Source organism: Archocentrus centrarchus, chromosome 3 (genome assembly GCF_007364275.1).
Source record: "Archocentrus centrarchus isolate MPI-CPG fArcCen1 chromosome 3, fArcCen1, whole genome shotgun sequence".
Taxonomy (NCBI): Eukaryota; Metazoa; Chordata; class Actinopteri; order Cichliformes; family Cichlidae; genus Archocentrus; species Archocentrus centrarchus.
Genome location: NC_044348.1, coordinates 24,280,939 through 24,293,936, shown reverse-complemented (window position 1 = coordinate 24,293,936; position 12,998 = coordinate 24,280,939). Strand labels below are relative to the sequence as shown.

General features: G+C 39.1%; 1 protein-coding gene across 4 annotated transcripts in view; it reads right to left on the bottom strand.

The window, feature by feature from the left end:
* tln2a (talin 2a) overlaps positions 1–12,998 on the bottom strand; it is a 112,941-nt gene that overhangs the window by 32,492 nt on the left and 67,451 nt on the right. For all 4 annotated transcript variants that reach the window (XM_030719246.1, XM_030719236.1, XM_030719253.1 and 1 more), the window contains 8 exons: positions 12,880–12,988; positions 11,943–12,151; positions 10,624–10,722; positions 9,936–10,103; positions 7,504–7,638; positions 7,223–7,382; positions 2,552–2,718; positions 534–662 (listed from right to left, as the gene is read on the bottom strand). In XM_030719246.1, coding sequence (XP_030575106.1) covers positions 534–662; positions 2,552–2,718; positions 7,223–7,382; positions 7,504–7,638; positions 9,936–10,103; positions 10,624–10,722; positions 11,943–12,151; positions 12,880–12,988 — 1,176 coding nt within the window. The remainder of the gene's footprint in view (positions 1–533; positions 663–2,551; positions 2,719–7,222; positions 7,383–7,503; positions 7,639–9,935; positions 10,104–10,623; positions 10,723–11,942; positions 12,152–12,879; positions 12,989–12,998) is intronic.

Below are 12,998 nucleotides of genomic sequence, written 5' to 3'. Positions count from 1 at the left end.
ATATGCAACATAAAGGACCATTAAGCTGCATTTTATGTAAGATTGCACATTAACAATGACCAAATTACAAGGACAAGGAACAAGCCCAGAGTAAATTGTGTTTAAAAAAAAAAGATCTGTTAAATTTTATAAATCCTGCTAATGAGCCCAAGATTTTGGTTTGAGGTTATACAGAGTTGTGAGTCAAGCAACCTTAAGGCAAATGAGCAACTTCTGATTCATTTCAATTGTACTTCTCTTCCTATGTCAGGCAAAAATAAATACATAAATAATGAACTGAAGCAAATTCTGCTTAAAACCTGACATTTAATGGTGAAAAACATCTTACTAAACATCAAAATCTCATCTTTGCTGATCTTTGGCGCCTCATTTGAACTTTGTAGACGGTGATACAGTATCCTAATAGATGGTACTTTGGAGATGGTGACATTTAGAATAGATGTTGGAGATAACACTATAGAAAGAAATATCATCTTCCTGGTGTAACTTATTTACTTGGGTCAACAAGCAACAGTTACTCTGGCTCTGCTGACCTCCAGTCTGTTGATCAGTTTTTTCTTGATGGCATTCTGAGCAGCAGCATTGGTGGCCACACGCAGCCCCTCTGCAGCCTCCCTCAGTCTCTGCTGCTGGTCCTCATTCTCTGGGTAGGCTGCTGCACCCTGAGAACACACACATAGATAAGCATATACATAACAGATGGGCAGGGCCGGGAAAAATTATCGTAGAACATCCAGTCTAGAGAAATCTTTGAAAATGACTTCAGTGCTGCACAACTTCACACAATCCGTCACTTCTTTGTAGATGGCTAAATGTCAAGAGTTGTTGTTTATTCACATCAAGAAGCATTTCCATCTTCTTGTTAATGTATACAGCAGTACATGTTTACTGGGTACTTGCACCTTCCTTGCTGCAGGAGAAAAACCTCAGCCTGCTAACATTAAGTTAATTAATGGGGAGCATCACCTGCAGCTACACAGAGAGGAAAGTGTACATGACAGCTGATGTCATTAAAGAAATATTTAACCCCAATGATGCTACTGGCAGAAGTCACTACAACGAAATATATCAAATGAACAGACAAACAAAACTCATTTTGTGCTCCAAGAACATTAATCAGAGTAAAAATGTTAGCAACCATTTTCAAGTCAGTGCAGTTTGCAGCTGTCATCTGCCTGTTGGCAACTGCTGACACCATTTAAATAGAACACCCAATTTGCATAATTATTAGAAAGTGCTGTTTTCCAGAGGGTGTAAAAACACTTTGCATGAAAAAAATGACTCCTGAAGAACTAGTCTTTAAAAGCTGGGTTTGTTTAATAGTAGTACAACACATGTGTTTCAGCAAATCACAGTCTGACATCAGCTCCAAAAATAAATAAACATGAACACAGTTGGTTTTTTTTTTTTGTTTAGTTTTTTTTTTAGAGCAAAATATACTAAATATGTTACCAAGGCAATGCTTAGCTAAGGTCTCAGCTTCCATTCACACAGATAAATATACAGCTGTGATGGTGATAAGTCTGGCACCAGGACTCTACCAACCAGCTGGAGGGCATCATTTAATTTTCATGGTGGGAGTGGAAAGATATTAATATCAGCATGTGAATCTGTTGACAGATAATGGGACTGATGTAGAAAGATAGCAGATAAATAGTTTGGAAAAAGGAAGATGAGATAAGAGACAACGCTAAGCCTGGCCTCAGCAGTCAGGGGAATAAAAAAAGAAGGAGAAAAAAAAAAGTTTGACATCCTCATAATTTTTATGTTGCGGCCATAAAATGTTGAGAAGCAAGAAGAAATAAATGAAAAAAAAATAATGTACGGCTTGAGAACAATCCTGTAAATTTTGCATTTTATTTGGTGATTGGTTCTGTCCTTCAGAGTAAATCCTGAACCTGACCATTGTTTATAGGACAGAGGTTCAAGACAACAGTATTTTTGAGATTAGAAAATTCAGCAGCTGCTTCATTGTCCATAAATAAACTACACAAGGCATTTCAAACCAGATTTTATTCAACTATTTTCAATGGCATTACTCAATTCTACAAAAACTGATCAATGTCACGAAACCTCCATCAGTAGTTCATAAAATTAGGTATTGCTTAACAAGGCTGATGATGCAGATGTTGATTTCTACACAGAAAAAGATCTCAGGTTTCAAGCATTTCAGATTAAAGATCAAGAGGCTTTTTATTAAAATTCATTTTTAAAGTAATCTTATTAAGCAATTAGAACATGTGCCAAAAAAGACCAAGCAGAATAACCTCCCAAAGTGACATTCTTGATCTTTCCTCTTCATGTGAACACACAGACACACACGCTACTCTTCACGTCTCTGGCTCTGCTTCTTTCTCCTCTGCTGTCACTGTAAAGGTCACTTTGTATGTACCACAGAAGCAAAGCCCAGACCTCTAGATCTTTATCTGATCTTAAAAATGCCACTACTGAGATTAAAATGAAAACCAGCTCAGTTCAGATTTTTTTGTGGATAGGTTAAGCTATGAAAGTCAAATTTCAAAACCATAAACAGAATAAATATACTTCTTACCTTTGCTGCTTCCACCATCCTTGCTGTGGCATCAGCCAACAATTTAGCGGCTGCCAGCAACTTCTTAGAATTGTCAACGTCAACCTCGGCTTCGGCATCGGACCTCATGGCATTCACCAAGTCAGAAGTGGCCTGAGCCAATACTCGAGCTTGACGGACCATCTCTCCTGAGAAGAGCCATCGTGGATTAAAGAGGTACAATTGGGAGAGGTGAGGGGAAAGTGAGACAGATGAGAAAAATTGAAGGGAAGTGGGCAAATACAGAAGTCATACTAATGACAGGCTGCTTTGACCCCTCCTGGTGGTATGATTTTCTCTATGAGTAGGTTTAAATTACATCAGTTATAACACGTGTACTACTATGATATAATATGTAGCCCTACAAAAGATCATTGGGAAGCATTAAAGTACCAAGGTGTACAGCCATGCAAATGCAAAGAATGCTTCAACAAAATAAACAATCCTGTTGTAAAATACAGGCTTAGGAGTATTTTATGGGAAGTTACATTTTGCTCATTTTCAGGAGTCCAGTGATGGACTGGGGATCTGCCCAGGGTGTACCTAGCCCCCCTGGGCAGATCCCCAGTCCAAAAAAAAGTGACTGGATGGTTGCTTGTTTATAAGAAACCTCTACTGGATACTTTTAGATCTCTTTTTTGCAAATCCTTCCAAGTTTATTGTAATAAACAATTTGGATAATAACATTTAAAATTTCTTTAACCACTTGAAATATTAGTCAAACTATGTTCAACAACTGCTTTCTTTAGTACAGATCAATAATAAGACAATGCTAGCAAACATTAGTGATGCAGATAAACAGAATTGATTTTTAATTTGATATTCAATTTTCTATCTGTGAGCCAAAGTTAAAGACCCCCATCAGACATTTTTGAGCTTAAATAAAAATGCAACACTTTGAAAAATAATTTCGTCTGATGTGGTTTTGTTTCACTACTACAAACAGGACTCCTACTGCATTATTATCAGATGTGCATTTGAGATGTAAGAAGCCTGATGGGGGAAGATCAGCTTTGAAACTAGATGAAATACTGCTTGCAGGCACATGTTTTCAGGTGAGCTCAGAGAAGCGTTCAGATGAATCTGATAAAATCCCTCTGGTGAAAAAGTCAAAAGCGTGAAGCCCAACAGATGTAACACTGACCAAAACACTTTTTTTGAGGGGGACTTTAAACCTAATAAGATATAAGATAAGATGAGATAAGATAAGATTTTTAAGCTGTCTGATTGTGTATTGCCACAGTTTATTAAATAAGTAATAAATATGAGTTTTAACAAGGGCCTCTTTACAGATAGAACAGCTTCAACTCTTCTGGGAAGGCTTTCGACAAGGTTTAGGAGTGTTTATGGGAATTTTTGGCCATTCTTCCGGAAGTGCATTTGTGAGGTCAGATGCTGATGTTGGACAAGGTCTGCCTCGCAGTCTCCACTCTAACTCATCCCAAAGGTGTTCTGTCGGGTTAAGGTGAGGACTCTGTGCAGGTCAGTCAAGTTCTTCCACACCAAACTCACTCCTCCATGTCTTTATGGATCTTGCTTTGTGCACTGGTGCAAAGTCATGTTGGAACAGGAAGGGGCCATCCCCAAACTGTTCCCACAAAGTTGTGAGCATGAAATTATCCAAAATGTCGTGGTATGCTAAAGACTTCAGAGCTCCTTTCACTGGAACTAAGTAACCAAACCCAACTCCTGGAAAACAACCCCAAAACCATAACCTCCCCGACATCACCACCAAACTTTACACTTGGCACAATACAGTCAGACAACCTGCAAACTCGGACTTGTCCATTGGATTGCCAGATGGAGAAGGGTGATTTGTCACTCCAGAGAACACATCTCCACTGCTCTAGAGTCCAGTGGCGGCATGCTGTACATCACGGCATCTGTCGTGTTGCACTGACATGGCAGCCGCTCGGCCACGGAAACCCATTCCACGAAGCTCTCTACAAATTGTTCTTGAGCTAATCTGAAGGCCAAAAGAAGTTTGGAGGTCTGTAGTGACTGACTGCAGAAAGTTGGCGACCTCTGCATCCACTGACCCCACTCTGTTATTTTACGTGGCCTACCACTTCGTGGCTGGGTTTTTGTCATTCCCAATCACTTCCACTTTGTTAGAATACCTCTAACAGTTTACTGTGGAATATTTATATTTAAATTTCATGACTGGACTTGTTGCACTGGTGGCATCCCTTCACGGTACCTCACTGGAATTCACAGAGCTCCTGAGAGCGACCCATTCTTTCACAAATGTTTGCAGAAGCAGTCTCCATGCCTAGGTGGTCATGGGAGTGATTGAAACACCTGAATTCAATGATTTGTATGGATGAGTGAATATTTTGGCAATACAGTCTGTGTGTGTGTGTGTGTGTGTGTGTGCGTGTGTGTGTGTGTGTGTGTGTGTGTGTGTGTGTGTGTGTGTGTGTGTGTGTGTGTGTGAGAGAGAGAGAGAGAGAGAGAAAGCACATACAGCACACCCTAAAAGCTATTTTCCGATAAGCCTCTATAATTCATATGAATGTATTAGGTGATCCTTCACCTTGACAGTACAGAGGGAGTGACTCTCTTTATTTTCTTCACACTTGATCTTTTTTTATACCAGGTGTGACATAACATAACAGACTGCATACTGTCTCTGACACCAGTTCAAAGGTGGCATATTCTGTCTGGTTTCTTTTATTTAGCTCTCAGAAGAATAAACAGCAATTTCTACTGTCAGGCCAATCACTTTGTCAGAGCTGACCTCTAGGCCCTGACATTCTCAGTGCATCTATATCTATCTATTGGTCTTTTCTACTGTCAGACTTGTTAACATCACTGTCAGCTTTTCTCTGTGGATTCACAACGCCTGACAGGAGTCCATTCAAACCCACTATCATGTCAGTCTGTCAGAGGAGAAGACAGGGTGAGGCGGGTACAGATCCACAGAAAAGCGTCAACTCAGGCACTGAAAACCATAGAGATGTGGTAAACCAGTTTTCATAAGATATGCACCCAAAGTCACATTTTTCAATGTATTTTTCTACTGAAAGTCAAACTTCTTAGAATAACAGGTTGAATTTTGCTTTGTTAGCTCCACAGTGGGCTGTGGTGAGTACTCATATACTTATGGCTGGTTTTTGTGATGCTTCAAGCAGATTCAGGTCAAGCCAGCATTAGGTCTGATGGGTCAAAAAGTGTTGATAGGTTCGTGCTGACACTTGATTTCAGAATTGGACAGTTTAGATGACACTTAATAGCTTTGCTCATAACCCACTGAATGCATTTTTTTTTTTATTATTATTAGTTAGTTCTTCAGTTTTTCCTCCAGATTATTGAGAATCATTTTCATGTTAACTATGTATTTGCAGGTGGAAACAGGTGGAAACTTTGTAACTGTCTCAGTTTTGCATGTTAACATGCCGAGTTTTCCAAATGAGCAGAATTGAGACTGACAGGAGCGTCAGATGATCTGGTTGCCACACCAGCTCATCTGCCTTCATCCTCTTTTGTCACAACAGTCCTTCTCATGTTCTCTTTCACTACATCCATGAATCTTCTGTGGGCTTCCTCTTTTCCTCCTGCCTGGCAGCTCCATATTTAACATAATTTGTCTAGCGTATCTGCCATCCCTTCTCTGCACATCCAAACCATCTCAGCCTCGCTTCTCTAAGTTTGTCTCCACACCTCTCGACCTGAGTTGTCCCTCTGGTATACTCATTTCTAATCTTATCCATCTTGGTCACGCCCAAGAAAATCTTAGCATCCACAATTCTGCCTCCTGTCTTTTTGTCAGTGTTGATGTCTCAAACCTTAATCTTAGCAGTTATCACTACCATCTTGTAAACCTTCCCTTTCACACTTGCTGCTTTCCTTCTGTCACAAATTACCCCTGAATCTCGTCTCCCCCCACTCCACCCTGCCTGCATTCTCTCCTTCTTCTCTCTTGTGCAGTGCCCATTGTGATCCATTGATGGTTGACCCCAGGTATTTAAACTCATCCAACTTCACTACTTTTACTCCTTGCTCTTCACCTTCATTCACCTCTCATTCACACACATATATTCTGTCTTGCTTCTGTTCACTTTTATTCCTCTTCTATCCACAGCATACCTACACCTTTCCAGGCTCTCTTCCACCTGCTCCTTATTCTCACTAGAGATCACAATGTCAACTGCAAACATCATAGTCTATGGAGACTCCTGCCTGACCTCATCTGTCATCCTGTCCATCACCACTGCAAACAAGAAGGGGTTCAGAGCCAATCCCTGATGTAATCCCACTGCCACCTTGGACTCATCTGTCACGCCTACTGCACACCTCACCACTGTCTCCTTATATTTGTCCTGCACTACACTTACATATTTTTACATATTTGTCTACCACTCCTGACTTCCTCATATAGTACCACATTTCCTTTCTTGGAGCCTTATCATATACTTTAAAAAATCACGCCAGCTTGGCTAAAAAGTGAATCCACATAAAAAATTAGCTGGTTTTGCTTTCATGTCAATTGTGTTTTTCAACTCAAAAAGTAGTTTTCAGTTAAATTACAATGAGCATTTTCATTAACATAAGTACTGTAGATAATTAATCATAATGCTCAGCATATTTCAGGTTTTATTATGTACTTTATATCAGAAGCAGGACTGAAAAATTCTCCTCTACTGGACTCACCTGCATCTCCCATTGAGCTAAAAATGCTCTCAGTGACAGTCATAATGGTGTCTGTTGCCTGGTCGTAGCGCCCAATTGGTTCTCCCCTTGAGGTGTACTGACGAACGTGTTGAAGGAGATCTCCTAGAGCCTGACTAACCACGCTGGCTGCTGCGCTCACCTTTAATACAAGACATGCACATCACCATTTGGGCTTCTTCAGCTGCATCATTCCCTACTTATTATTCCATCAGACTGCAAAAGGTTCATTGCAACACTGATCTCAACTAAACCAAACTCACCTGCTTGAGAAGCTCGCCGTCTTCTGTGGCTGAAAGGCAGGCTTGGACGCAGCTTTCCACTGAGCGGTCAACTAACTTTCCAGCTTCGATTAACTGCTCCTGGCAAACTGGAGAACTGATGGTTGGACTTACCACCTACCAGGCGGAAAGGTTTAAAGCAAAGGATGCAAATTACAAAAATATGTAATTCCCTCTCTTGTGTGAGACATATAACAAAAACAAAAATGATCAAAATATGGAAGATCAAGTTTTCTGTTTAAATATGAATGGGGGGAAAAATGCACTTTTTTCCCCTTGTGACTCAAATACAAACAGGAACCCTACTTATACTGAAATGTGCCGTTTTAACACTCTTTTATCATTAATTCAAAAGGAAAAAAAAAAAAAAAAATCAAAGAGAACAGAGAAAACAGAAATTTAAAAAGACTTCAGCATATGGCTCTCATCATGCTGCTAAGAAGCGAGGTGAGGATTTGCTTTGTAAATGAGACTATTCAGATTAGGAGCCAGGAGGGCATTTAAACTAATTAGAGACATGTGGGCTGTACAATTACAGATGCACGAATATGATAAGGGCACAGGGTATTTATCAGTAGCTTGGTGTATACTGATTTTTTCACTCCATAAAAATTAATGTTTAAACTGCAGAAAAATTATAGGTTACTCTAATATTTGAAGAAATAATTTTCTCTTTATTAAATTTACAGCAACGTTTACTTGATTAAACAGCAAAGAGGAAACCAAATGCAGCCGTTCCCATGTGGTTTCTTTGTAACACTAAAAGTCTAATATTCACATCCAAGACAAGATAAATTAAAAAAAAAAAAAAACTTATGCAATCAGAACATAAACACACACACACACAAAAAAATAGTGCTATGATGTGAGCTATTTAGTATAATGAGTAGAGCTAATTGTATTTGCCAATATTAGCCCATCACAGATATACCATATCAGTTCGTGTGTTTGTGGCTATGAAATCATCTGACAGAAAATAATGCAGAATAATTTAGAAATGATGCCAATATGTTGGTTGCGCAGCAGAGTAGCAATAATCTCAGCACATGCAGCAGAGCAGTATCACAGATGAGGAGATGGCAGGCAAACATCACACAGTGTCTTCACCTTAAGTTACTAGTTTCTGAAATAAAAAAAGAAATATTGATGGATCTTTTTTTTCCTATAATACAAAAATCTCTCTGTCTGTCCGTGAACTCCTCTACAAGATCAGGAGTAGAACATCTTAGGTCCTTGAAGGTTCTTATCTACACTGCATATAATTACATCACCATAAGGTCTAGCAACTAAAAATGACCCATTTCTAACATGTATGCATCTATAAAATCTTATAAAAGAATTGTATTGTTTAAATTTTGTGAGAACATCTCTTTTATTCACAGGACCTGAGCATTACAGGGTATCCACAAAAATGGTCTAATTACTATACTTCGTCACATTGTCTCATCATGTATATCGGTTTGCCAACACTAGTATATCAAAATCTGGATTTTATTACCTAAATTGGCATCGTGCAGAAACACCTGTATCTAGAAGGCTCTCCCTGAAAATGATTCAACATTTCCATGTGATGTACTGACCATCATGTTACTCGTTTTATCCTTTTCCTAGCAAACCACATAGCTACTGTCAGCTGACAGAAGTGAAGTATTGTATGTCTGTTGGTTTGGTACAATATTATTAATACTGGATGTAGAATTAAATTTTTCCCAGGTGTGTCACAGCACTGTGTTTTGGGAGGGCACAGTGAAGAGTGATGGAGACACAGGTGAGTCAATTCACACATATAAAAACAGACTGAAGAATTTAGTGAACTAGAGGTCTAAAGAAGAAAAAATAGACAAGAAAATATGATTCATACAGTTTCAGTTGTTCAGCTGATATCTAGCCACTTATGGTCACTAATTAGGGTAGGATGAATTATTCTGTGAATGATGCTCTTCCACTGCCTACATTAATTCTCTGCAGAGTGTAAGTGGGAAATAAACTATCCAGTCTATCTTTTTTTTCCATGTTTGGTCCACATAGTTTGCATTATGGAGTGTGGACAGTGTTACCTTAACATGGATTATCATCAGTGTCATGGGGGGGGATGATGGAACTATGGAAAAGATGTTCCAGACCTCACTTAAGATTTAATTTGGTTTAGGAAACAGCAGGAGTTAGGTATGGGATTTAGTATGACATTCCTAACAGTGATTTTTTTTTTCTGTGTCTAGTTTAAGGAGTACGTGCAGGAATGTTAAAATAATGGATAATATTTCAGATTTTTGTTTTTATTCCCTAAAAGTCAAATTAGTATCAGTCAAGTTCAGTGACTCAACAGTGACTCATACTTGTGAGGACTGGTAAATAAATGAGCAGGACTCTTCACTTTCATTACATATTATGTCCAACAAAGCATACTCTTGTACCTTAGCACATGCCACCAGCTGGGAGGTGGACAGGGCACACTGCGTGGCGGCAGCAATGACACGGTTCTGCAGGACGGTGTCCTCTGCAACCTGGGCCACATTCTTAGCCTTCAGCACCAACATGGCTGCTGCATTGGCCACTGCTTTGGCCAGATTCATCAGGACATCCTGCACAGACAAGCAACAAGGATAGAAAACATCACACAATCCATCTCATTACTAACACTATATACCTGCACACACATAACATTTGACATAATTGCCATAAACAAATGGAAAAAAATTGCAGAAGTTGCATCACATAGTATAGATAAATGTATAAATCAATAGTATAATAAAACAAATCAGTCCAGGATTGTCTGGAGTTGTGACTAAATAAATCTCAAAATTTCAGCCTCAAGCAAAACACACTTAGCCACTGCTCATCTGTTCAACTCATTACTGAATTGTTATAAAATATAAATAAATAAATAATATAGTGTGTGACATAAGGCAGGCTAAAGAAAAGCATCACTGTTTCTAGATTAAAAGCTAGGAAATCCTTCAATTCAAACCAAAACTGTAGCTAAAATATGTAACAATATATATTTTCCCCTGGATACAAGGTGATTTTGATTAAGTGAGTGGCAGTTCCAGAGCATTGACTTTTCTCTGAATGCAGTGAGGTGATAAATGGCTGCAGTCTTACCTGGAACCTCTCGTCTGTCTCGTTCTCTCCAATCTGGCGCAGGAGGTCTCCGCTGGCCTGACCAATGCTGCCTGCTGCTGTCAGCACAGTCTGTCTTGGCTGTAGAAAACACACATACAGAAAACCAACAGGATGTGAAACTGCATTTAAACACCCAACACCATTTTATATCTTGAAATATATGTCATGCAGAGTGTTCTATCAGTGGGATTAAACTTTGCTTGGCAGATTGTTTTGAATATAATGGCAGCAAATTCTCAGAGACCGACTACAGCTTTATCTAAACTCAGGTCTACACCTCACCTTTCCAACTATAGTTGTGGTTAAAAGTTTGCATCCACTCATCATGGGCATGAATGTCACGGTAATTTTGGGCCTTTAACGATTTCTTGGAACGGTTCTTTTTCCAGGGTGGAATGATTGTACAGCAGACAACTTTGGTGACTTTAAAAAAAAGAAGAATTGCATCCACAAGTTTGATTTTATTTTGGATTTTCTCTAAATTACACAGGGTCAAAATTATACATACAGACTCAATTCTGCCAAAAAAAAAAGTGGTCAAATATCCAGCCAGAATTACGCCAGAAGCTTGTTGATGGCTACAAAAAGTCTGCTCAAGGTACAACTTGTTAAGCAACATTTAACCAAATATTAGTGGGATTGTATGTATATATTTGAGCCTGTATGTATAATTTTGACCCTGTGTGGATTAGAGAAAATTTCAAATAAATTCAAACTTTCACACTGAATTGTTGTTTTTTAAGTCTTTAATGATGTATCCACCGTGGAAAAAGAACAGTTTAGAGAAATTATTCAAAGTAATGGTGGAGCTGCTCTGTGACAAATCTGATTAGCTTTTAAGGTTGTCCCTTTGGACTGACCAAAAAAGCTGTGCAGGCACATACACATAAAATCTGGCATTTAAAGGAGGACAAATAGTGAAAAGTTTGCTTGGAGCTTGGAATCCTGAGTGAGGACTCACTTTCACACATTATCTGTCTCTATCAGTGTGACCACCCTTCCTCCTCCTCCTCCTCCTCCATTTGGTCTCAATACAGGGTGCAAATTTGGTCTTCCCTTCACATTTTAGTTTCTCTTCTAATATCTCATTTGACTTTAACACAACAACCAAAGCCGAACTTCCACATGTCACATACGCAGTAGATGATATTAATAGAAATATAATACTCCTTTTTTAGCTTTGTACCCATCAGTTTTGTCACACTAATGGATATGGCACATGCAAAATAAACAAATACTGAAAGAGCTTAAATTGGGTTATTTTTATTTTCTTAAAGTTTAAGGTTCTTTTTGCTCACCTCTCCAGAGGCTGGCTCCACAGCTTTCAGCAGGTCAGATACAGCCCCTGCTAGAGTCCTGGCGGCCCTCATCAGGTCGTTACCTCCTCCTACATCGTCCTCCATCAGTGCAGCCAACAGCTTCACGCCCTTTGACATCTCAGTCAGGTTGGAGGAAATGGTGGTGATGGCGCAACCCACTGCTGTATAGTCTGTGTCTGTAGGATCAGCTGATTATGGGGAAGAAAGGACAGAAGAAGAAAGGACATCAGGAAAATATACAGTCTTTGAGAAGTGAATATAATTAAGATACCTCAAACTCAAACAAAGACATGATTCACTGAGTCATTCAACTATCAAAAATATTTGCATTTAACCAAAATCACAGGCTTTGCATAATCACATAAGTCTATTTCAGCTGAGGGAAATGAGCAAAAAAAGTAAAGAACCTGGGAACAATTGAAGCTGGAAAAAGAATAAAACAACCACCAATTAATGATTTTCAACACAGAGTGCCACAGATTGGCACAGAGCCAGTCGACACCTTCACCAGCCCACATTCTCCAAACCAGAGAGAGCTATTAGACGTTATACAGGTTCTCCAATGATGATAATGAACACCAGAGTGATGGAAAAGTTCTATTTTAAAGTCACTAATTGGCCAAATAATTTTAACTGCAAGAAAATACTGCCACTAAAACTTACTTGTAAAAGTACGAGCACAAGTTTTTACTCCTTTACTAGACTCATGAAGGATTCCCATTTTAAATAAATGCCAGCACTGAAATGTGTATGCAGAGATGCTCTGCTAGTAAGACTGAGATTAATCATTTTTTCTTCTATAAATCAGACTAAATCCATGCTTTGCTAGTTGAAAAGCTGACTGATGTTCTGAAGAAGCAGAAGAAACAAAGAACAGCAGTATCAGATTCTGCTGACTCATGCCAGAGCCACTGACCAGCTGTGAGGTTGACAACAGAGGCTGTTCCTGCAGTGATGGCATCGACCTGGGAGTGGATCTCGTGTTTTGACTCATCCATCTTGTTTTGGATCCACACCTTGGATGCCTAAAGGGAG